The 24,638-nt window shown below is 47.6% G+C and overlaps 1 protein-coding gene across 2 annotated transcripts; it reads right to left on the bottom strand.

The window, feature by feature from the left end:
• Positions 1 to 193: 193 nt before the first annotated feature.
• Positions 194 to 24,041, bottom strand: tle2a (TLE family member 2, transcriptional corepressor a). Of its 2 annotated transcripts, XM_061297995.1 has the most exons (23): positions 23,951 to 24,041; positions 22,254 to 22,337; positions 22,053 to 22,160; positions 21,827 to 21,924; positions 13,274 to 13,434; positions 8,807 to 8,870; positions 7,420 to 7,464; positions 5,200 to 5,262; positions 4,961 to 5,035; positions 4,445 to 4,658; positions 4,305 to 4,321; positions 3,790 to 3,885; positions 3,673 to 3,717; positions 3,416 to 3,577; positions 3,220 to 3,346; positions 2,451 to 2,644; positions 2,219 to 2,298; positions 1,879 to 2,128; positions 1,535 to 1,782; positions 1,313 to 1,460; positions 1,082 to 1,232; positions 920 to 996; positions 194 to 842 (listed from the first exon to the last, which is right to left on the bottom strand). In XM_061297995.1, the coding sequence occupies exons 3-23, from the start codon at positions 22,069 to 22,071 to the stop codon at positions 735 to 737; spliced, it is 2,442 nt and encodes an 813-aa protein (XP_061153979.1). In that variant the 5' UTR covers positions 22,072 to 22,160; positions 22,254 to 22,337; positions 23,951 to 24,041; the 3' UTR covers positions 194 to 734. The 2 variants fall into 2 exon arrangements, with proteins under 2 accessions (XP_061153979.1, XP_061153977.1); XM_061297993.1 differs by lacking the exons at positions 21,827 to 21,924; positions 22,053 to 22,160; positions 22,254 to 22,337; positions 23,951 to 24,041 and adding an exon at positions 19,542 to 20,241 and having other exon boundaries at positions 4,931 to 5,035.
• Between the last annotated feature and the right edge of the window lie 597 nt (positions 24,042 to 24,638).

Genomic DNA, 24,638 nt, shown 5'->3' with positions numbered 1-24,638 from the left:
ATACATTCCATGTAAACATTCATACATGCAAATGTTCATACATGCAAACATACAAACCTTCATTCATTCATTCATACCTACCTACCTACCTACCTACCTACCTACCTACCTACCTACCTACCTACCTACCTACCTACTCATCCACCTCCACTTTGCTGCCCTCAGCAGAAACCTCACTTACCTTTTAACACAGTTGCCTTTAGAGAACTTTATTTACATCCATTTAGAAGCCAGCTTACACAATAAGTAACCTTGAACATGAAGCAGCAAAAGTTACTCTGGAAAAACCGGTGAGTCATGTTTTCTTAAGAATAAAACAAACAGAAAAACACACCAAATCAAGACAAACAGCAACTCTTGACACCGGTTGTGTCTTTTGGAGATCATACAATCAAGTTTACTGTCCAAGCAAAAATTTTAAAAAAGTACGGCCATAACCGCACCCAGGCTGGTCCGAAGCAGGCTGAACTCCAAAGCCCCTTCACGTGATGCCTTTTGTCCTGTTTCCCTATGGTCCACAGGGTTTAAAAAACAAAGACGCTAAAAAAATATGTTATGTTGCTAATGTCTTGTCCACTACAGAGGTTTGATTTTGTTAAGAAGGAGAAGGGGGGAAAAGAAAAAAAAAACATCTTTGGAAGAATCCCACACGCTCATCTAAAAAACAGTTTGGAGTCTTTACTGGTCCAAAAAAAGTAGTTGAGTGTTTTCCAAAGGCGCAGTGTTGACCTAATTCAGTAGATGACTTCGTACACGGTGGCCTTCTTGTCCCCCGAACCCGTCACGATGAACTGATCGTCGGGAGAGATGTCACAGCTCAGCACGGATGATGACTCCTTGGACTGCAAACAATCACACAAACAATCAATCAATCACACAACCACTTGATTGTTTAAAGTCAAGTTTGCCCAAGGATTACCTGGAATATGCTGGAGCCATAAGGTGTCCGCCACGCGTTCAGCAGGTTGTCTTTGCCTGTGCTCACAAACCATTTACCTGCAGGGCAGATGCACATTAGGAGCAGGTCCAAACTAACCCAAGGCTTTGAGATTTTGAGCCACCAAAACCTTTGAGGGCTCACCGCAGTAGGCGAACTTAAGGGAGAGCACGCAGCTCTCATGAAGGTGCAGCTGGTACTTGTCGGGCTTGGACACGTGCAGGACTTCCACGTTACTGCTCTCCATCCCCACCGCCAGCCACTCGCCCGTCGGACAGTAACCCAGCGAGAAGATCTGCCAATGGCAACGTTGACATTTTGACACGAGTGCACTGTCAGGTCTGCCTAGCGACAAGCGATGTAGTGCTCAGCAACCTGTGAGGTGAAGTCGTGCTGCTGCAGCTGGCGTCCCTCCCTCAGGTCCCAGCAGCGCACCGTGTTGTCCAGTCCTCCCGTCCACAGCTTGGTGCCGTCGTTGGAGATGTCGATGCAGCTCGCTCCGTCCGTGTGGCCCTGGAACTGTCTGTGGCAGCAGACAACTTCATCAGCAAGATAAAGAGATTAACGAGAATATTCTCAAACTATTGTTCACGCTACCTGACGAGCGTCTGGTTGTGCAGGTCCCAGACGACGATGTTGCCGTCGCTGCAGCAGGAGAAGCACACCTTGTTGTCGGGCGAGATGGCCAGCGCGTAGCAGGCGGGCGCTGACGACGTCAGCTCGGCTTTGATACGAGGGGTGGGCGTGGCCAAGTCCCAGATGGACAGCGTGCTGGCCTCGCCGCCCACGATCAGCGTGCGCCCGTCCGACAGCAGCTTGCAAGAGCGGATGTAGTTGTCACGGTTCTGATTGGATGAGAGATGGAGAGGTTTTCATTGAAAAATGAAATACAATTTCAAAAGTGGGATAGCTGGATAGTAAAGCGACTGAAGAGGACGGACCAGGCAGTCGAGCTGCGCCATGGGACTCTTGCTGCCCGGCTGGCTGATGTCCCAGACCTTGACGCAGCCTTTGCCCCCTGTGTAGACGTGGCGCGTGGAGGTGCTGATGGTGACGGCGCACACCACCTCGCCGTGGCTCAGGCTGTGGATCTGCCGCGCGTGGCGAGGGACGCCCGGGCCCAGCAGCGCGTCAGGAGGAAAGGGCACTGGCTGCATCTGACCGTCTGCGCTCACGTGGAACGAATAAGCCCTGTGCCAAGAGGACAAAAGGCGGGCATAGTCATATTTTTTAATACAAGGAGTCAAGAAATGAAGCCATGTGCGGTGGGATGAAACTTACGGTTTGCCAGATGCAGCTGACTGCAGGCTGGCGGGCAAGCCGGGCACTCTCATGTGTGGGTGTGGAGACTCATAACCCACCTGTATAGCAAAACAAGTGACAAAGCTGAAAGATGTGCCAAGGGGACTCATTTATGTTAATGAGTTGAGGAGCTTCATTTGACAAGAGTGGTGCTTTGCTGCCATCTTGTGGTATCTATGAGCAATCATAAATTGTTTTTGAGGAGGCTCACCACTGGGGAGCGCCCGTAGCCCGCCGCCGCTGCAGCAGCTGCCGCCGCGCCATTCATCTGCGGTGAAACCAGGTGGAGGCCGGCGCCATAGGCTGCCGCCACAGGCAGGTCCCCGTTGACGCCGGGAGGGGGCAGGCCGAAAGCCCCCGGGGGGTACGCTCCCTGCACGACCAAGGGGTTCCTCAGACCCAGAGCTGTTGGGGGGAAAGAGCTGAGGTTATCTTACATGATTCAATAACACTTCTCCAGCTTTCCACAGAGACTAGAACACTAGTGCCCCCTGCTGGCCGCTGTGCGGTACCTCTCCTGCAGAGACGGTTGACAGCAGCAATAAGTGTGTGTGCGCGCGCTTGTGTTAAAAAGTGCTGACAGGAATGACGGGAGCAAAGAGCCCGACGCGCCATCGATGGATGCTCATTATGAAGCAGTCAAGCAAGTCTCCTAATCTCACCATTTATTCAATCTTGGCCCACAGTCGCTTATTAAAAGCGTCCAGTTGGCGGTCGGCTTGAGAGGGGTGGGCGGGGTAGAGATGGCCGCCACCCATAATAATGACTGCAGTTGATGCATTTGGAACATCGATGCCAGCAAACAGCCAATTAGACTGGGCGGGCCAAAACTACGTTTCAAATTATCGTGTTTGTCTTTTATAGGGTCCACAAATAAGGGTAAATCATTCATTAATCATCGAGCTAAAGGCAGAATAGTGATTTTAAACAACGGAAGGATGCAAATGAAAAAAAAAAAGACGGAAAAAAACTCAACTCACCTAGCGGGTCGACACCAGGCTTGCCAGGGATGGGCCTGAATTGTGGCGGTCCACTCGGTCCTGGGGTATTGGACTCTTGCGACATTGGCGTGCCTGGCTTCATACCCGGAGTGCTGGACTTCTCTCGCTAGAGGAAGAAAATAGAGTCAAAGATTTTGGTAGGAGCCGCGTGATTGGCTGACCCTCTTGCCCTTACTTGCGCAGACTCCTTGCCGCGCGACGGTGACGCGGCGCTGCTGGAGGACGCCAGCGAGGTGGGGCTAGCCTGCGGGGGGCCTTCCTTGCGGGAGGGCGCCATCTTGTCCAAGCCGTTCTCCCTGGATGAGTAGGACTGCACGCTGCGGGGCGACGACGGGTCCTGGTGGATTATCAGAGAAGGTGGCCGTTTAGCACACGGGTGGGGTAGACCACATTGTTGACACATTTAAAAAGGATGAGACGAAATGCGCAAACCTCGTCAACCACCAAGTTGTCATCGCTTTTATCTGCATCGCTGCCCTGTGCAAGGAAAGAGAAAACCAAAAGTCAATAAAACACTTGCAACAAAATAGCACCAAACATGTGACTCACATAGTCCGTCATGAACTCCTTCTCGTCAGCTTTCCTCTTCTTGCCGTTGCTGAGGTAGTCTGCGGGGCGACCTTTGTCCCCGTTGGACAGAGAGCTCTGCAGATGGACAGAAGCAAAGAATGGACGGTGAAAGAGGAGAGGATGTTAGGAGAGTGACCGCAAGATTCATTAACTGCACGCACGCAAAATAACCCGAAAATATAGATCGCGCGGCATCACTCATTTATCGCGCCACAGTTTTGCTATTCCGAGCTGATCAAATAATGTTTGAAAGCCTTATATAACCAGACGTTTCAAAGGGGATAAATTCTTCAAAATGGACTTTTAATGGCTTGCATACAAATAAGTCTCGGGTCGGCACATCCATCAAGCGTGAAATTAAACAAGCAAGTTAATCTTTTGTTGCAGTTTTTTTTGCTCTCTTGCTCTTATATTAGTCAGGCAAAAAAATGTATATAACAGCTTCATGTTGTGATTCTGAAAATTGCCGCGATTGTGAAATGCTTTGTACTCACCGGGCCTGCGTCCCGATCTATTTCCAGGCAGAGATGGTGATGTGTCAGAAAAAGAAAAAAAAAGTACACAAAAAATAAAGGTTAAAAAAATAGTTTTGACTGAAAATTTGGATATACTAGCACAATCTGCATTCCTTCACCTCTGTGATGCTCGGCGGCCGCGGCGGCGGCAGCAGCGGCCTCCAGGTGAGCCCTCTCGTCCTTGGCGGCCAGCTGAGCCCCCAGAGCCCCCGACAGGGCCAGCAGCCCGGAGCCCCCGCCCAGCGCCAGGCCCGGGTGGGCCAGTCCCGACGGGTGCGGGCCCATCGTGAGACCCTGCGCGTGTTGCGAGAGGTGCTGAGCCTGAAGTTGCTGCTGCAAAGGGGGGGGAAGAAAGACACGCTGTGACATTGGCGCTTTGTTTTAAGCAGAGCCGGAAAGCAGGAAGTGCAGCGGGAGAAATGCACAAGTCAGGGCAGCGGGCCTAACGGGACTCATACTTGCATGTGTAATGTGAATGGGACAATTTAAAGTCCAATGGCAGCGAGCTAAAAGTGCGCTGGGCCTAAAAGGGTGCCTCATTCCTAATTTTGAAAAAAGTAGAGAAAAAGGAGGGAAAAAAATAAACGGGAGGATAAGGTACACACGCTATGAGGCAGAGGGGGGAGCCCACGTACCCCTATGGAAGCATTTAACTCCCCCATGGTCACCTGTTTGGCGCGCTCCATAGCTTGGACCACCTGTTGCTGGTGCTGCGGGGCGGAGCAACAAAAAAGGCAAAGGTCACTCAGAGGACTCGGAGGCCGCGCTCGCACGCATTAATATTAATTGTGGATTGATTAGCATCAAGTTCTCTGTTCCGTGTGTGTGTGTGCGTGTGCATGTGAGTGTGTGCGTGTGTGCGTGTGTGCCTCACCTCCTGTGACAGGAATGGGATGAGTTGAGCACAGATCACATTTAGCCGTTTGGCAATCTCCGTCTAAAGGTGGGGGGGAGAAAAACGATTTGATGAATAATCACACACAAACACTAAAAACACACACACACACACAGACGCTGTGACCTGCTTCTCCCCCAGACCCGTGTGGTAAATATTTCAACCGCTTACATCTGGTCCATGCAAATGGAATCTTTGCCAGGGAGTTGGACTAAAATATTCATGGTGAGCATCTGCTGTGGCCGCAGCCAGCCCACATACACACACGCACACACATGCTCTCCAACACACAATCATGATGGGGGTGCGTGGTGGTTTGAGATAAAGATTCCCAATCTTGTGTGCGTTCCTCAGATGTTTGCATTTCTGCGGACGTGTGTGTGTGTGTGTTTCATGCCGCGGGTCAATTGCTCCTACTGAGGGTGTGTGTGAGCGCATGAGTGTGTCTAACAGCTCTACTGCACAGCCAACTCTTCTTCCTCCTCCTCCTCCTCATCCTCCCATTGCTCTCTCTCCATCTCATTAGGTGCGTTAACGCAATGACAACACGGTAAAAGCCACAACATACTAATAACATACTAAGATTCAGCAATAATCCAACACAATGTTTCAAATGGTGTTGACAGTGCATGGATGTGCCACAACAACATTTTGATATTTGTATTTTTAATTAGGCTAGGACAAAAAGGACTAATTAGACAAATGCCAGTTGATACTGCACTCAAAAAAAAACAGTTTGCAATTCATTTCAAAATGCGTTAACTTATTTGAGCAATTAACTAATTAGCCAGACGATTATTAGCAATATAAATGAGCGTTTATTTCACAAGGCCAATTGCTACCTACTTTCTCAATATGTATTAAAAAAAAAAAACCATTTCTCGTTGTGCATATTGAATAGTTTGAATCGAACGTGTTTTCCTAATTGAACAAGCAAACTCAATTATGTTCTCCATCATATTCTAATTGAGCCGCACCTGCTTAGCGTACCACGACTATGAATAATAACGCATTGTGAGGACGACGTCTGCCTTTGCCAAAGCTACTTTCTAGCCTTGAAAACCACCGTTGCCGTGGAAACCCACAAACAACATTGCCTTGAATGGGCTTTTAGTTAAAAATAGTCTGGCGAGAAAAAAACAATCCCTCTGTTTATTCCAAGTCGGCCTCCTTCTGTTCCTCCCCTGCCGATATTATTGATTAGCCTAACAGGCTTCGGTGCACACGAGCTCGCGCACGCACACACATTTAGCATCAAGGCCGTTAGGGCCGGTAATGATATGCATGCAGAGATCATGACAACATCATTATGGCTGCAGGCTGTTTGTCTAGATGACAGCCAGCCAGCCTGCGCTGAGGTGTGTGTGCGTGTACACACACTCGCACGCACACACACATGCAGCCATTTCTACACGTGAACACAACCCCATTCCCTCCTAAGTGATTTATTGACGCCGGACTGAACTTCCACCCCCCCTCCTTTCTTCTTGCTGCACACTTTCACTCTCACCCACACAGCCAACAATCCTCACACTCTCTCTGCGTGCCCACCTACACCCCACCCGCCCTACCCTCCTCCCAATCCATCAGCCCCAGCATCCCTCGGCCCCGCCTGCCCAGGGGAGACACAATGATTTCTTGTTAGAGAACTCCAACTACTAAATGACATCTTCGGGGGGGGAAGCAAAGGAAAGGAGGAACGGTAGAGGATGAAGAAGGAGGAGGTGGGGGGGGGGGGGGGGTGAGGAAGTGTGACAATGAGGGAAGGACGTGGGAGGGCGAGGAGAAATAGATGGAGAAAGGGAGGGAGGCGGGGGAGGAAAATCGACATTGCGGTGAAGACTCGGGAGGGGGGGGGGGAGATTCTGTGACATGTCAAAAGTGAAACGATTGAGATGGTGAAATGAACGAGGGGGGGGGCGGGTAGAGAGAGAGAGAGAGAAGGAGTAGACAGCAGGAAGGCAGTGACCTGATTTAAAGTGAAATCCAGCATGGATTGTATACGTCTGCCAGGAAGGGAAGGGAAGGGAAGATAAAGAGGAAATCAAAAACGACGCTGGATGCAGAAGAAATGAAGAATTGGAAGGAAAAAAAAAAACGTTAAGAGACAAAAGAAATGACTGGAGGGAAAATGATGAGGAGGAAATTTCTCGGTGGGTGTACGATTTGAGGAAAGAAAAAACGGGAGCTGTTGCTCACCTGTTTGTGCATTTCAATGTTCAGGCCGTAGGACATCTCGTAATACTGCAACACATGCAAATGGGAAGTTCAATCACATTGGGCACTTACAAATGACTCTCCAAAGTTGCGCGAGCGAGGAAAGTATATTGTCGGACCGCTGCGACAATCACGTCTAATTTGAGCCATTTGAACTTTCGGACTCCTCCGAGGAGCAAAGGAGAGTGGAGAGCCAGGTGCCTGCTCGCTCGCTCGCTCGCTCGCTCACTCTGCATTTTCCAGTCGATGCCTGGCAAAGTGACAGGCTGACATTTGCTTTTCAGAGAGGAGATTGGCAAGTCGGAGCGCCAGGATGCGAGGAGAGGAGATGGGCAGGGGTTGTCTTCTCTCGGCAGACATCTTTCTTGGCACAGCACGCAGGTGTGTGCGCGCATGTGTTGTTGTTGTTTGTCTGCGGCGCCGTAAAAGATGCCTTTCCTGGCAGCTGGCAGCTCCACTTGACAGTTGGCGTGCCAAGTTTCGCCTGTTGCTAAGCAACACCCAAACTCCCCCCCCCCAAAATCAGCCGCCAGGAGAGGAGCCCTCGCCAACTCCGCCCGCCCCCCCTCTCTTAGCGAGAGCCAAACCTTCAACCTCCATCCCACCGCCCCCACACACATCCATACACAATTCCCAACTCGGTGCCAGGAATGCCACATCGGATTTTTTTTGGCGGGGCCCGAGTGGGTTCTTGGCAGCCGGAGCGGGTTCAGCTGCGGTGGCGAGATGGCGGGCAGAATTCCCAAATATTCACACAGCGCTACGCTAATGGTAGCGCCGTGGCGTGGCCAAGTGGAGGCGCACGCTAACCTCCATATTGTGCACGTCTCATTTGTATGAACACCAACATTGCCGGACTTCTTTGAGCCATTGTGGGCGTGGCCTCACTTATCACATTTGTTTGGCGCCATTCGTCGCTAATCAATTTTGAGCAAGTAGCTCAGATTACAATGGGAAAAAAATAATAATATTTTTGTTGTAAGTAAATGACACTTTCCAGCCTAATTTAGTGACATTAACACATTTCACATCATTTCACAGGCATGAAGTCGCTATTTAACTAATTGGTCGCGCTTTGGCTCACTTTTTATCGCCACTTTAATTGAGAGACAAATTGAGTGTTTTGAAACTATTCAAGCACTCGACTAAAAAATAATTCAAGGTGAGCATGAAGGGAGTGTTGATGATGAAACTCGGCAAATTCTCACTGGAAAGAGTCGAAATGTTGGCAGCATAAAGCTGCAGCGTTTGTTTTGCGCAGAATCCCATTTAAGTGTGATAGAGTGTGTGTGTGTGTGCGTGTGTGGTCTTGCGTGTGGGTGTTTAGCAGCTGTTAGCAGATGAAAAGGACCCAGACGACGTGGCTCACCATAACGTAGTGTCTCTGGATCTCCGTCTTCTCGGTGGCCAGTTTCTCACATTCCAACTTCAAACTACAATGAAACAACAAGAGGGCAGATGTTAACATCTTAAGTTTGGATTTGACTCCAAATAAATTTTAAAAAATAACACAAATCTCAATTATAACAAGCCATTTTTTGGACATAGCCTGCCATCTCTTTTCGAGAATATACAATCTGCATTTCTTCCACCCTCAAACGTTTACCCATATAATACGCCCATGTCTCTAATTACCACTCTTGTGTGCCCATGAATTGAGACTACACACACACACACACACTCAGCCCAGATGAGGCAGCCAAACAGCTCTCCCATGTGTGCCATATCTTTGTGTCTGTGTCACCACACAAGCTCAACAGGTCCCTCCTGTCGCCTAAAATTGGAAAATGCTTTCGGCCAAACAGGACACACACACACACGTAATTCTCTTCTGTCGCATATAACGTGCACACACACGCACACGTGCCTTGTTGCCCTTGCAGCCTCCCTCCTCCCCAGGGAGGCAGTATTTGGGCCTTCATTTACACTGATTTGTTTGCAGGCGGCAACTAGATTGATGGGGGGGGGGGGGGGGGAGGAGGAGCTGCACTCGTGGTGACGATGTGTGTCTATTGGGCGGGTTGCGTGGCAGAGGAAAATTACAATATGATTAATACGTTGCCCCCACCCTGGCTGCAACAGGTAATTTATCATGGCCAGCCCGGGGAAGAGAAGAGAAGGGAAGAGAGGGAGCCAAGCTACAGAAGAAGAAGTGGAGGAGGCGCTGAAAAGATCAGGGGGGGGGGGGGGGGGTTCTTGCTTGGACAGAGGAAAAAATAAGCCCTGAAAAAACATGCAAACTCCACAAATGTCAGCCAGAGTTGAGATTCGAACCCGTGAGACGCTTGTGTTAACCACTAGTCCACTTTATCGCCAATCTGGGTTTTTAGATTAAAGGATTAAGTGGAATTTTTAAGGACAATTAAAGCTGGATGAAATTGAATAACATTGTGATGCTCAAACCACCACGACTTCATTTTATTTTGTATGACAGCCATTTGATGAGAACCGCATCCGATTTTTCCTCCACGCCCGTTTGCTACAAATGATGGCCTTCAAGGTTGAAAATGAGCACGTGCTTATCGTGAAGCGAGCATCACAGCTGGAGGAAGGATGGAAAGAAAAAAAAAAAGTGCTGGGCAGGAAGTGGGGAATGATTGCTTGTCATAATTAGGCTTGAGCTGGGCGCCATTTAGAGATGATGGGAAGGGCACAAGCATGAAAGGGGGCGCGTATGTCAACTCTGCCTGTCGGTGACAGCAGATAAGGTGGATGCGCGACAAATCTGCAGCTTTTCCGTGGCTTTTCAGACAGCCGCTGTTGCCTTGCTGATGAACAAACTCGCACGCACACATCAGTCAAAGCAAAGAAGCGCTACATTAGCGAGAACGCAAAATTTAATAGGCAACGCAGGGTCAAAATGAAGCAACCTGAAGCATCTAATTAAGATGCTGCACTTTAAGAAGTGTCCCAGGTCTCGTTAAAATCTCCAGCCTTCCTTTTCCGTACTTTCATTTTTGCTAGCGTGCCACCACGGCTGGAAAAAGGTGCGCGGCATAAAGATGCTAACTTTGCAAACAAGCATCATCTCATTTCACTTTCTAATTATGGGAATGATAGCACTCCTCAATAGGTTTCGCTTGATGGATTGCTTTGGCGACGCGGCCACTTAAATGCTATTTAAACGGTTTCGTTTGCACGTTTGAAAAAAAAAAAAAAAAAAAAAGGCTGTAAAGCGTCTTTGCGGTTAAAAAGATATCAGTCGGCACTAAGTCCTATCGATCGTGACATCGGCGTATAGCGCACGCACACGATGGAACCGTTTAGGCTGCCGCTCTGCAGCTTTGCGACTGTTCACTTTACATCTCATTAAGTATTGATCAACCATCCCTTGCGAATCCGCCGGGGAGAGTAAAAAAAATAAATTAAAAAAAATCCACAGCTCACACACACTGAGAACAGGAGCCCACCCAACTTGCTTGTGTACACTTTCATCATCTTTCAAGGGTGTGCACAACACACACACACAATAAAGGATAGCTCTTGTCACACAGCAGCAGGCCAAGCGAACTTGTATCTGTCATCACACTCATTGCGAGGCCACACACAATCTCGCTCTCACTCACACAGACACACACGCAGACACACACTTCAAACTACAAACCACGAACCATCTCTCTTGCAAATACAATGTCGCCATAGAGAGTTGATTAAATCAACACACTATGTGTGTGTGTGTGCGTGTGTAGAGCACACCTTCGATTTTACATTTCACGTCACATCACTTACCATTGCAAGTCAGCTTTTCCGTTTTTCCCCTCACACCAATTGTCAAGGTCACATGACACACTTGGGCAGCACGTGTATGTGTGTGTGTGTTGCCACCATGTGTGCGCAAAGACAAGTTGAAGGGCTCGAAAGACGAGTGGTCGCATGTTAGCGGTGAGTGAAGAGCTTCGATGCAGACCACACACACGCCGACATTCACTTAGCAGCAACACCCGCCGCCTGTGCATGTGTGTATGCAAATGTGTGTCAAAAGAATTGCAGTAATTAAAGCTCCCATGCCTCAGTCTGTTGATTACAGGCTGTTTTGTTAACGTACATGAGCTCACACACACACACACAGATGCACACACACACAAAATCAGAGCTGCTGACCCACACCGAAGACTTTAATTAGGCGTTGTGTCCTTTGGGTTTCCTACTAATCTTCCTCGTGGCTACATACCTTCCACGCCGCCGTATGCCAGCAAACATTTGGATTTGCGCACGTAGCCTGCCAAAACACACACACACACACACACACGCACAGAGCGACCCGCCACTCACATGGTTGTAGCTCATCAGTGCTAATCCCTTCCCCTCCATCTCTATCCTGCCGTCTAATCCAACATCTATCGGAATCCTGCTACCGTCGCCGAGGCCAAAATACACACGTAAACTCGGCTATTTCCAGCCGGCGTCTATTTGTGTGCGCTGATAATTGGGGAGCCCTGCACGTGTGCGTGTTTCAAGCACATACATCATCACCACGTGTGCGGGCAAACACACAAGCAGTGTCTACGAGTGTGTTTCTTTCGTCACCGGGCCTGTCCTGCAAGCGACCGCACGAGGACATGTGGTCACGATGACATCGGCAAAATATCTTTTGCAACCGGGGATGACTCAAGTATCATTACCGCTTCAAAAGGTAATTTGGGCCTGGGACTTGGCGATAAATTAATCTCAATTAATTGCCTTTTAAACGGGTGTGTCAACATGATTACAGTTTACAACCGAGGTTCTGAGGAAGTTCTGTTCCGACGGCGCCAACGGAACCCAAAGTTGCGTCACATCACTAAGAAACAAAATACAGTTGACCTCCTGTGGAACCTATTTTATTGTGCTCTTTTTGAAACAACTAAGATGCCACAAGGTGGCGTCAAAGCACTAGAAAATAGGAAAGTATTAATTAGTTTCACACGAAATTTCGACGACTATTTCACTGCTCTCGTAAAATGAGTGCCATCCTACTTTGCAAAAATAATTCACAGGGATGTCAAAATGATGACACGCTGCATTTCACTGTTGGCGAGCCAAAGGAACAGGTTCCGAACCACCTGCCAGATTAAACATCCAAGCCAGCAGTGGAAGGAATTTGCACGGCACAATCCCTTTCCATGTCCATGGCCGCAAGTATGTGCCAAGTCTGACGAGGTTTAGGTTTTTCCATTGCATATTCTTCCTGGAAATCTTCCGATGGAATCTGCAGCAGACCCAATTGGAATCTTTTCACTTGACTTCTTGTGTATTTAGCGAGGCGCGTTTGGCACGGGGGCACTGAAATGATGCCAGGAGAGCAATCATCAGCGGGGCCTTGAACGTTTGTCAACGACAAGGGCTTCAAACATTGAACGCAAATATTTTTTCCTTAACAATATGGCGATAACCGGATCTTACTCTCTTGTTTCTCCGGGTAAATATTTTTCACCGACCGAGTCTGAGATGAAAAAAAATGTGACTACGTTCATCCGAGTGACTGATGAGAATTTAAATCAATTCAGTGAAATGGGATTTTTCATCAATTCGCCGACAGGGCCTGTTCCGAACACTCTGGCGGCATCTCTGACACAACACATTGCATTAAAGTACCCACAAAGACAAGAACACACACACACACACAAAGCTGCAGTAGCCGCGGGGGTTCGAAGACTGGAGATAGGGGAGAGTGCACAAAAGAAGTTTGAAGTGGGACAGGAAAAAAAAAAAAAAAAGAGGGCGGGGTTGGGATACTGGCCAGCTAAATCAAAGTAGGATGAGAAGAGGATAAGAAAAGGGGGGGGGGGCGAGGGGGGAACAGCTAAGCCCAAATGCTTCATTTGAAGGAACAACACACATTAGCGATTCAAGGTACCTGTGGTACTGGGTCTGCAGGAACTGGAACTCCTCCTTGATGCGGTCCAGAGTCTCGGGGTACGTCAGCTTGAGCGACTGGGGGGTCCCCGACGCTGCGGCGGCCGCGGCCGCCGCTGCCACCACGGAGGCCGAAGACCCCGGGGGTGGCTGGAGAGGTGCCTGTGGAAAACCGAGACACATAGAAAATTACTGACATGTGACACGGGTTCATGGCGGTCTGTCCGTCTGTTTAGTGTCACAGCTAACGTTGCCAGATGTGACATGGAGCGCATGAGAGTCTTAGCCAAATGAGCACTCATTGTTTCATTGCTGGTCCAAGATGGGGAAAGGAGGATAATAAAAAAAAAATAAAAAAAAAAGCCTAGCGGGTGGGGAGGGGATCCCGGCGCGCTCGGCTCTCTTCTCTGCAGGGTCCGGAGCAATTAGGAGGCTACAAGCAGAAGAGTAATGCTGCAGGACAAGCAGACAAAAGAAGGCTGAGCGTTGGACTGCAAGGGTGGCGGGGAAGGGGGCGGGGGGGCTTCCCCCGTCTTTCTGTCTATGTAACTCTGCGTCAACAACACAGAGCTAGCTCACTGGCCCACAGGGGATGGAGCGTTCTCAAGATCGGGGGCGGTCAAGTAGTACATTGAAGTTAGCACTTGAGAACTGAACAACAATCTCGTGTCTATAAATAGAAGGTGCCAAAAAAAGGGGAAATTCTAATCATCCCACAATGAACAATGATTATTATATCAAATACAAATTTATACAATTAAATGACGTTTAACAGTTGCTAAAAAAAAAAAAAAAAGTAAGAAAAGATTTTGTTTCCACTGCTAAATGGATTGAAAAGTGAACTGTTTGAAACTGGACAGAAAATGCCCTTCAAATATTTCTCTCTCTTTACCATTATTTTCCATTTCCAGTGTAAACTAATGGAGGTGAAACTTATTTGGTCGTGCAAATCAATACGGCCTGCAGCCTTTTAAAGTGGAACCTTCTGCTTCACATTGCAAAGCGCAAATCAATTCAAAAAGAATTTCTGCTCAATGACAACACGGGGAAATATTCAAGCTCATCGCCACTCCAGAATTTCTCAATTTCTACACGATACACTTTTCGGCCCCAGGTTGAATTCGGAGGTCACTCAAGACATCAGCAGCTTTTCCCGAGTTTGTCTGCGGGCGTTCGTATGCTGCCGTCCACGTGAAACATGAATCATCGAGTGGTCACGTTTGTCCGGTCACATGAAGACATCTTCGTCGGCAGATTTCTCTTCAGATGCGGCCAACAGAAACAGTCAAATCGTATTCCGTCCCATTATAGCATCGGAATATCGATAGTGAGTCGACTCTGATGACGGCGGCGACGTCTTTGAAAATATGTTTCTCTTCACATCTGAGCGTGGCACATCAGCAGCGCATTAGCTTTAATTAACGGCAACATCACTCAACCGGGATGCCAAAAAGCACGGCGGGGCTTGGCTGGCGAGTGGGGGGATGAAAGCTGTAAAAAAAAAAAATCTAACTTGCATGTTGACATGACAGCCACGTAGCGTGCCAATGACAGCGACAGAAGCTATAGAAAGTCTACACACCCCATGCCAGATTGGAGTGCTATAAAAACAGTGCTGTTGATCATAACCTGAACAATTTATTTAGAGAGAAGAAAAAAAAAGCATAAGTGTGCACACCCTCTAAAAAAAACAGGATTAATTCATCAAATTCAAACTCATGTTAAGCGAAGAATCAATGACAAACCCCACATGAAGTTCAGATGTTCTAGTAGGATTTTTTAAAAATCTTTTTATTGGTGCAGTCACATCTTAGAGCCATAGCCATGGCCTGCAAAAAGCTTCCATAGCATTAAGCTCTTTGAAAAGGTCACATGGGAGTACAAAATGACGACCCAGAACCCGGTTGCCAGCGTGACCGTTTCGGGGGAGGGGGGAAAAAGCTGACGCGGCAGCACCAGGAAATAAAATCAGACTTTTCCTGCTGATTAAACAAACCACAACCCTCCAAAAGCAATCCGACGAGAGGCCAACAGCGTCGATGGAGCGCACGTGACAACAATTGTTGTCGTCTTCACGCGTCATTGTGCTAAACCGGAAGCAAGCCTGATCTTACTAAATGGCGACTTAAAGTGTCTGAAGGAGGTCAGGAAAAAGACGAAATAAGTGAGAGGAGGGGTGAAGACCGCCGACCCAGAAAGTTGGAACGGGAACGTTCTGAAAGGCGAAACAAGCCGTTCTTAATCCGCTGGACTGATTCCTACCTAGATGCATACTGACACAGACACACACAGGCCAATTAACCCAGAGAGGTGAAAAGTCACTTGGGCCTTTTCATGGGGGGATGCACGGATGGTGAAGGTGTAGCGTCTCATCTTACTCTCATTCTTCCTTCTTTCCTTCCCATATTTGTTTCTAGAGCGAGCAAAATGTGTCTTTAGACAGCACTTTTTTTTTTCTTTTTTTTGCATTTTACCAACAAATTTTTTTTTTTTTTTTTCACAGCCTGGAGTAACATCTGTCATCACGTGTTGGGCTCTCTTATCTCACTAATGCAAAGCAATTTTGTCCAAATCGGGATGATTACAAAATTGAAGTTGATACACAGTCAATATTTAGATATTTTATAATTGATTTCATTTTTTGGGGTAACATCCCATTTGAATAGAAGCTTTCCAATCTTAGTAAATGACCCAAAACAAGGACTGTTATTGTTATTTTATTAAATGGGAAAAAAACATAGGATCCAAAACACATGGCTCCAGAGCAGGCGTTCAAACGAAAAGCACTTGTTGTGGAGTCTGCCAACAGTGTGGTCGTGCCCGCTGTTTTCATTTGAGTTGCCTTCACACCGCAGGCAACAAAACCACAATGACCTCACATCCTCGCCCGCCGAGCAGACGACACGCCCACACGGGCCACCTCAGACAGCGGATGCGTACAAGATGCCGCTTCCCGCAAGTATTTACGAGCACATGTGGGCTTTATTGCCTTCACATGAGCGGCCTTGGCGTGGACCAAATGAAAAAGTCGCCAATCACGCATCTCCGCCGTCACGTATAAAATGGAGCGGCGGCAGTTATCGCGAGGCGGCCATGGGTGCAATTTGACGTTTGCTGAAAAGATTCCTTTCATGTATTTACTTCAAAAGCCTAACGACCAGAAACTTTTTTGGGTGAACAGACATCACGTTCTTTTTGCACATGCAAATGGGCTTTGACATGCTTGCGCTGAGAAACAAAACACCCGCAAACCATCAAAGACTGTCCACAACCACAAAACGTCTTTGGCGAGCAGAGCTGGTCCACAACTTTTGTCTTCTCTGCAGTGTGCTTGGCCAATTTTTACTCCAGGCCTGCGCCGCAGAAAGATTTGAATCTCAGTTGCAAACGGTCGCAAACTGTTTTTCTTATCGCAAGGACATTTTCAACACGAGAAAGCAAGAAGTCAAACCGATTGCAATAGCATCACTCTACTTGGCTCCCATCTGAAGAAACATGCGGCTAATCTTTCAATGGCTTCGTCTCTTGGAGGGGAGGGGCAGGCGGTGAGGCACCTGTTTCATTAGCAACATTTTTTTCGCCCCCCTCCGCCTTTTCTCCACCGCCCCATTTCTCCCGTAAGCCTCCTTATTCAAATTTCCCCGCTGTCAGCCCAAATTAGCAGATAGCCACGGTTAGCCTGTCAGCCGCCTTAATTGCTGGAGGTGCCTTCTTTTATTAGGTAAGCCCTCGCCCCTCCCCTCGGCTCGTTTGCCAATTCCACCGAGACGCACCTCGGCGTGCGCGTAAAGTAGCAGAGATCCCTTCAGCCTCCTTTCCTTCATTCTCTCCTGCCTGCTCTTTCTTTGCCCTCTAACTACCGGCTGAGAAAAAAAAAAAGAGGCGAGCTGCTGATCAATGGCCGCGCTTACGTGTGGGCAGCCGCCATGATAAAGAGCCCAAGTAAAGCGCGCTAGTGCTGCGGCAACTAACCCACTAACCAGCCTGATATTGGAATGAAGACGTGTCCTTCCCACCGACTTGGCAAAGATCTTGCACGACTTCAATCTCCAAGCTGACTTACCAAACTGACTCCAAACCCCCGAATCGAAGACGCAGTTTGTGAACAAAGCCTGAGCGACAAAACGAGCTTTTCGACATAACTCGCTGAGACAAAGCAGAAGCCGGGTCAAAAGGTCGCCCGCGAATTCATTTCAACTGCATCAATTTCAAAGATTTCAAAGATTGGGGGGGGTGTAAAGACGCAAATCTCTCCTGTGAGAGTCTGTCACAATAAAAAGCAAAAAAATGCAGCAGTTCGCATGCTAGCACAGGTAACTGGTATCAGTCTGAAAAAGTACTAAAACTCCATTTTACTACTCTTCATTGACATTTAAAGCTTGAATTGGATTTATTATTATTATCATGTGTTTTTTTTGGGCAACTTTGACTCACCCAACTGCCGCCGAAGCCGGACCGTGACACAGAAATGTCCGGAGACGGTCTTTATAGATCGGTGTGGCTTTTGCAAGTACCAAAATAAGACGCTTTTGGTTGAGAATAGAGGTTAGCCGCACTAGCTTAGGCTATTTTCAGTTGTGGATAGTCTTAAAAATATTCATAGCAGCAAGACCGCGAGACTTCTGGTGAGAACCAGGGCAGCAGCATCAAGTCAGGCGCCGTTTTCATTACCAAAATCTTATGCCCAATACACGAACAAGTGGTGCGTGCTTTCACGGATCAAGAATCGGACCAACTGACTGGACTGCGTGTACTGAGAAAAGCATTTCTATTAAAAAAAACAGGGTCAACGCTTTCACAACGAGCTCCGCCGCAGACTGCGCCTCTCGCCCTGGGATGCCTGCCCATACATTAAGATGTGGTTTGGAAGCTCTCGCAGGAACACAGCAAGGAGAGGCTGGATGAGAGGGATTGGGTTTGCAGCGTAAACCGCAGAGCCGCAGTCTGCCTCCTGCCCTGCCTTCCTGCAGGCCTTTTCACTACGTGCACAGCTGCCGGCGGTCACAAGATCACGCCAGAGGAAGTGCAGGGGGGGGGATACGAGGCCGATAAAGACATACGACGACGCTTCAAATCCGGCCAGCTTTGCGTTTTTACTTGTTTGTTTTTCCACCTGCAAATCTCCATTTGCATGTTTAATCTGCGCGGGACAGGAAAGTCAAAACAGCGTCGGCCTGGGGATGAGGGTTAGGCAAATGAGTGGGTCCTTAATTGATACTTGACGCGGCGAGAAGACCAGTGTTTATGTATTTCAGTCGGCTCAAAAGCCCTCCACCTCACTTGATTGACACAAATTAAAAGGCTGCTACATCTCTCATGGAAAGAAAAAAAAACATTGTCCCTTAAGTGGTAGAATTGCTCGTCATGGGATGGAGCTACTGTCAAAATGACTCTCCTTGACTTACATATTGGCCAATCTTGCCTTCCTGCTGTTGCTAGGAAGTTACATTCAATTCTATGCCTATGCTAGCATGCTATGCTAACAGTTGGGTTCCAATATATGGACTACATATGACTTGATCACTCAGTCAAGTATTGGTAACAATGGCATGCTAATATATTTCGCCTTGATGCACAATACAAATACAAAACATGCATGACCATTATAGGGTCATTACATAAATGATGTTGCCCTAATGATGTTTATGTAATTGTGTCAACTCATAGAAGTGCTGTCCTGTAAGCTAGCTCAGTAAACACAGTGATCTTTATTAAGTGTGAGATGATCTCAAACTTTAGACACTCATTCTAGTTCAAATTCCGCAATAAAGACAAATAGCCATGATCAAAATAGATTAAATCTACAGTGCAGATAGACAGCGATAACCGAACCGCGATATGACGAGGCATATCTTTACGATCCTTTTTGACACCCTGTAAAGCGGTTGTATCGCTATTTACGGTTTCCGGTCACTCCAAACATGACTTAAAAGTGTGTGCGGGGATACTTGCGGATGTGTCAACAAGCAGAGTTGACTCACTTCTATTGCTCTCAACCATCGGAGCAAAAGGGCAAACACACGCACTCTTCATCCCCATCATCCCTCCACTCCACTCCAGCGTGGAATTAACGCTCTAGCGACCCGTGTCTGTGGTCGAGGAAGACACCCCCCCCCCCCTCCCTATCTCCCAGTCTCCAAAGTTGCCCTCACCGGTCCACCGGTCTGCAGATAACAAACGAGCCTGACCTTTATCGTGCACCTCAACAAAAACGAGAACCCGGAAATGGTGCATCTCCGATAAGCGTTGAATGGACACTTCCTACTCACCGGTGCTCGGTTTTGAGGGAACATTCTGCCCGCCAAACGTGCGTCTCCGTACGGTTATTGTCCTTCTTGTCCCCCTCGGCGAGACGGAAAAGCTGCGTCGAGGATTACGAGGATCGCTTCTTTCTTCTTTTTTTCTTTTTTTTTAGTGGGACATTTGGCACAGAAGCTGTTCTTAGGGCTCTCTCATTCCTCACTTTTCCTTTGTTCTGCCTACCGCGGCTCTCTCGGTGCGCCGCCGCGCCGCTCTCGACGCGTGAGGGCCGGGGCAGGAGGAGCAAGGTCCTGCTTGGAAGCCTTCCACGCGGGGTCCCTCTCCACTCAAGTCTCCGAAAACTTGATGATAGGTCCGGCAGCTTGTGCGATATCGGGTGGCCTCGCTCTCCCTCGCTCGCTCGCTCTCTCTCTTTCTCGCTCTTTCTCTTTCTTGGCGAAGAGGAGGAGGAGCGGCTCGCAGACGGACACACAACACAACACAACAGCAGCACATTGAATGCAGCCGCAGCCTCTTTTGTCTCCCTCGTTGGCCTGCACTCCTTTCACACAACACTCCCTCACCCTCTCGCTCTCGCTCTCTCTCTACCCCCTCTCTCTCTCTCATCCTCAATGGGACACAACATATGAGTTCTTCAGGGGGGGGGGGGGGGGCTGAATACACCCCCACACACGCTAACGCGCTTCCATAGTTTGTTGTAAATATTACGTCGAGGATACGCGTGCTTTTCGTGTCGCTATTTCACACCAAAAGGGCGAACTTTTTACTTAATTGGGTTTACATAAATGCGATTCAGATGAGTCTGCGTAATTAAAAAACACGTTTATTTAAACGGGGCAGGGGGGGGGGCGGAGAGGCTCCGTGGAATTGTTCTCAGTAGTGATTGAATGAAAATCTCCACGTGGGGCTCGGCCTCGGAGCTCCTGGAATGAGCCAATCGGTGTCGGGCGAGCCCACGTGGGGAATAGGCTGTCCCGGCGCTGATTGGAGCGCCGAGGTTCCGCACGTCAATCAAAGAGGAAAAGAAGGAGGGGGTGCGCTGGAGTTAAACTCCTTGTTGGCGGCGAGGGGGCGGTGCTTGGCGGTGTGGCTGCTTGTATATTGAGATTCGGCGGTTTTCCGCTTTTCTCGCCACAAGCCTGACGCTGCTTTGTTGAACATCTTACAATTTTGTCCATTTTTGGCGTGGAGATAAGACTGAAAGATGTGCATCATCATCAACAACATCACCGCCCCCTTTTCTTGTGTTTTGCTAATCACCATCTCAAGGGAAGGATTGGAAGGGCCCACTGGTGATAATGTAGCAAACACACGCGCACATATACACACACGCGCACCAATCGGTGATGTCTTCATTGTTGCAGACTGGAATACGAGAATTATTTCAGCCAAGAAGGAAATAAATTGTAGAAAATTGGTATTCTGGTGGCAAGACCCCTTTAGCGGGGCTCATAATTAGAGAGAGAGATATTGAAAAAGCAATTTCTGACAGTGGAAATCACAACCTGCCAGAGGTGGAGTTGGAAAATATAGATGTGTGTGCATGTGTTTGTGGCTACAACTATGCGTGTGAGAGTAGGGGGGGTGAAGGGGGGGGAGAGGGAGGAGGACAAGAATAAAGGATGAAGGACAGCAGGGGGGATGCTGAGAAAGACGAGTCAGTGGGGGGGTTTAGTGCACATCAGCGATGAAAAAAAAAGTGTGTGTGAGGGAATGGAAGAGGAAGAGAGTCGAGGTGATTGTGGGAGAAAACAAATTGGTGAAAAGGACACATTTTATTGCCTTTTTTTTTTTTTAGTCCCCTGCTGAATTTTAATGCACAGCATCCCCAATTGCTGCATCACATTTATTAGAATAAAGTCAAAGAGGAGAAATGTGACGCATGGGAAGTGGCTTCGTGTGGTGTGTGAGCAGCGGGGTGCACAGGAAGAATCGGCAGTGGTGGGTGAGAGTTTTGGAAAGGGGGAGAGGGCAAAAATAATATAGATGATAGCAAAAGATAAGTGAAGGACACACACTGTATATTGCTATTGGCAGGTTGGATGAAGGTGTGTGTGTGCGTATGTGTTGGCCGGGCTCCAGCGGTTAAATAGGTTCTCTTCTTCAAAGTCGAGCCAACAATGGCAAAGGACGGTTTTGGTTTTAGCGGTCCCGTGCGAGATCGTAAAAGCACGAGGGTCTTTTGCGGCGCACGTATGCTGAGTGTGAGTAAACACATGTTCAGCCGCATACTGGTCAAAATAATGGAAGGGCGGAGGAGGAGGAGGAGGAGGAGGAGGAGAGCCCTACATACCTTTATAATCACAACTTGAAGCGGAGGAATGCGGGGCGCACAAGGGGAGGGCTTTGAACGAGGCCAGTTTGATTCCCACCGCCGACCTCCGCAGATGACTTCATCAGTATGATATGAACAATAAACATGGAGGTGTCATGGTGAGACTGACTCAAATGAGATTCACTAGATAGGTGAGTAATTTAACCCTTGCAGATGCGGATATAAGCTGCAGGTTGATTTTTACCTTTTAGTGCAGCAAACATGAAGCAAAACAATTTGTTCAACCCTCATCCATCAAATTACATGTCACATCCTCAATGGAGGTTCCGCTGTATTTATGTTTGTACGAGTTCTAGGCAGGAAGAACAGAGCCGAGATTCAAACCCAGAACCTCAGAACAGTGAGGCCGACATGCACAAAAAAAAAAAAAAAAAGATTTAATTACCGGTTGGGTGGTTGAGTCTCGCGGTTCACATCGTAGAATCTTCTCAAACGGTTTCTCGAATTTGCTCGAATACTTTGCATGCCACTGAAAAAGAAGCACATAGGAAAAAATGAACAATATTGTATAACTTTGGTGATATGTATACAATATACATTCTTGTTCAAGTTGGCTTGCGTGGCGAGTGGCAACGTAAGATGGCCGCCAACGCTGAGTAAGTGCACTCCATAGCTAGTACGCCGCTGCTGCATTTCCCCAGTGCCCAAGATAGGGTCAAGAATGGCAGGAAGACAAGGCCAGAGCGCTGTTAGGAGCCCCCTCCCCCTCACTAATCTACACCTCCCCCCATTCATCCCCACTCCCACCATCGCTGTCCCTCATCAGACAAGATGGGTGTCAGAGCAGAGACGGCGCAGTGATTTATTGGTCTCAGATCCTCGGGGACACAACCTCAACCCCACCCTTATGTGAGCCGCTACTCACACACACACATACACACACACACACGTCATGCAGCATCCGCCCCCTCCTCTTTCCCATTGCATGGCCCCATGGGGAAAAGAAGGGGGTAATGACCCACATCAGCAGCAATGCGTACACACACACATTGACGCACACACAGGCAAATACAAATAAATACCCCCAGTGACACACACAGATGCATGCCCACATGAAACAGACGCATACACGCCCACGGCCATGTGAATGAGGGTCCTCAGGAATTCCAGTGGAGGCGCCTTAATGTTGTTCTCTACGCTCCACGTGATAAGACACTTCATTTCAATGACGTTTATTCATAATTTAATTCTTTTTTTTTCCTCCGGAACCAGATTCGTCACAAAGGGTGGGATGAACTTTTATTTCCATGAAGCGAAACAAAAGAACGCCACGCCTCAGTCTGGCCTTGAGCGTCAAAGCTGAGCCCAAACACAATACAAGGAATCCAGAACAAAGTCACAGCTAATTATAAAAAATAATTCACTCAAGGTGTGCTTTGGCTTTGTTTTTGTTTCTTTGTATGGTTGGCACCATTTGCAATATAGCGCCGCCCATTTGAACACCTGGAAAATATGAAAATGAAAACAAGATGGTCGCTTTACACCAAAATGGCAAATTGACACACCAACCAAATTTTATTTATGCTAAGTGAAAAGTGGCTTTGGTTCAAATAAAATAAAAGAAAGACTCAGCAGGTGCTGTCACTCATCTCATATAGACAAACAAATTCACAGATTTAATTTTAAAAAAAGAAGAAATATACACAGGCCACTACTTTATTAGCTTGGGTGCCAAACATGTTAAATTGACTTGGAAGGAAGGAAGGAAGGAAGGAAGGAAGGAAGGAAGGAAGGAAGGAAGGAAGGAAGGAAGGAAGGAAGGAAGGAAGGAAGGAAGGAAGGAAGGAAGGAAGGACACAACTTACTGTCGCCTTTAAGACCTCCATCAGATTACCACACACACAAAGCTATACCAAGTTTGGAAATCATAGCAGGCTTTTGAAACATTAATCTTAATTTACGAGATTACATTTAAATGTATTTTGTTACTTAACATTTTCGCCCCAACCTGTAATTGTTGCTAGTTGCTAGTAAAAAGTAGTATGTAGTTCAGATTGGTAACGTAAGTATATATACGGGAAACGTCATTAAATAACTCCACAAATGTCCAATAAAAGGTTTACTGATTTATGATTCATTTACCTGCAAAAAGGGGAGGAAAGTCGCTTTTGTTGATACGCGATAAACCACGGTTAGTGGCTAACGAGGTACTTTTAATTACGCTCGTTGATTTGCGACACTTTACATCCCAAGTAGCCCATTTACGGCAGCATACTGTAATTGCACACAAGGGCCACACGACGTCGCTAAAGCACCAGCCAAGCACGCATACAGTTGAATGTGGCGCCGCCTTTTTTCTCGTTTAATAAGGAGCAGATTGATGAAATGTATGTTTGTGTGTTGCTATGAAGATGTGAGCCACATGGACTCTTCCCCCAACACACAGGCACACATGAAGCCTCGAGGGGCTATGTTGACTAAAATAGCTCAGCAGTTATAGTCGTAAAAGCAAATTAAAGCTTGGCTCGTACCTTTATTGCAGTCCAGGGAATTTGAATGCTGAACAGAATTCATGCAAACACTTATTTCCATATTTTGGGAGTGTGAATGAAAATTTCCAACAGAGTTGTTGCTGCTAATCAAAATGTGGAACTATTTGTATCCTCTTATATTACAGTAACCTTATATTTCTGAGTTTATTGTCAGAGTCTATCACGGTAAACTTAATGAAGCATTCAATCAACCACATTTTTAATCATTTTGTGTATGATTAGGTTAAGTCAACATTGTTCTAAAAGAAAGCACCTCACCAAAAGTAGAAAAGGTAGTT

The sequence above is a fragment of the Syngnathus typhle genome, linkage group LG14 (assembly GCF_033458585.1).
Source record: "Syngnathus typhle isolate RoL2023-S1 ecotype Sweden linkage group LG14, RoL_Styp_1.0, whole genome shotgun sequence".
Classification (NCBI taxonomy): Eukaryota; Metazoa; Chordata; class Actinopteri; order Syngnathiformes; family Syngnathidae; genus Syngnathus; species Syngnathus typhle.
This window is presented reverse-complemented; position numbering and strand designations above follow the sequence as displayed.

Bases quoted from the DNA above. Each gene is read 5' to 3' on its own strand.
- tle2a (XM_061297995.1), bottom strand. The intron at 3,578-3,672 runs GTTTGCGCATTT...ATAATCCACCAG, and splicing joins ACAACTTGGTGGTTGACGAG to GACCCGTCGTCGCCCCGCAG. The intron at 1,783-1,878 runs GTCCGTCCTCTT...TCATCCAATCAG, and splicing joins TGGCGCAGCTCGACTGCCTG to AACCGTGACAACTACATCCG.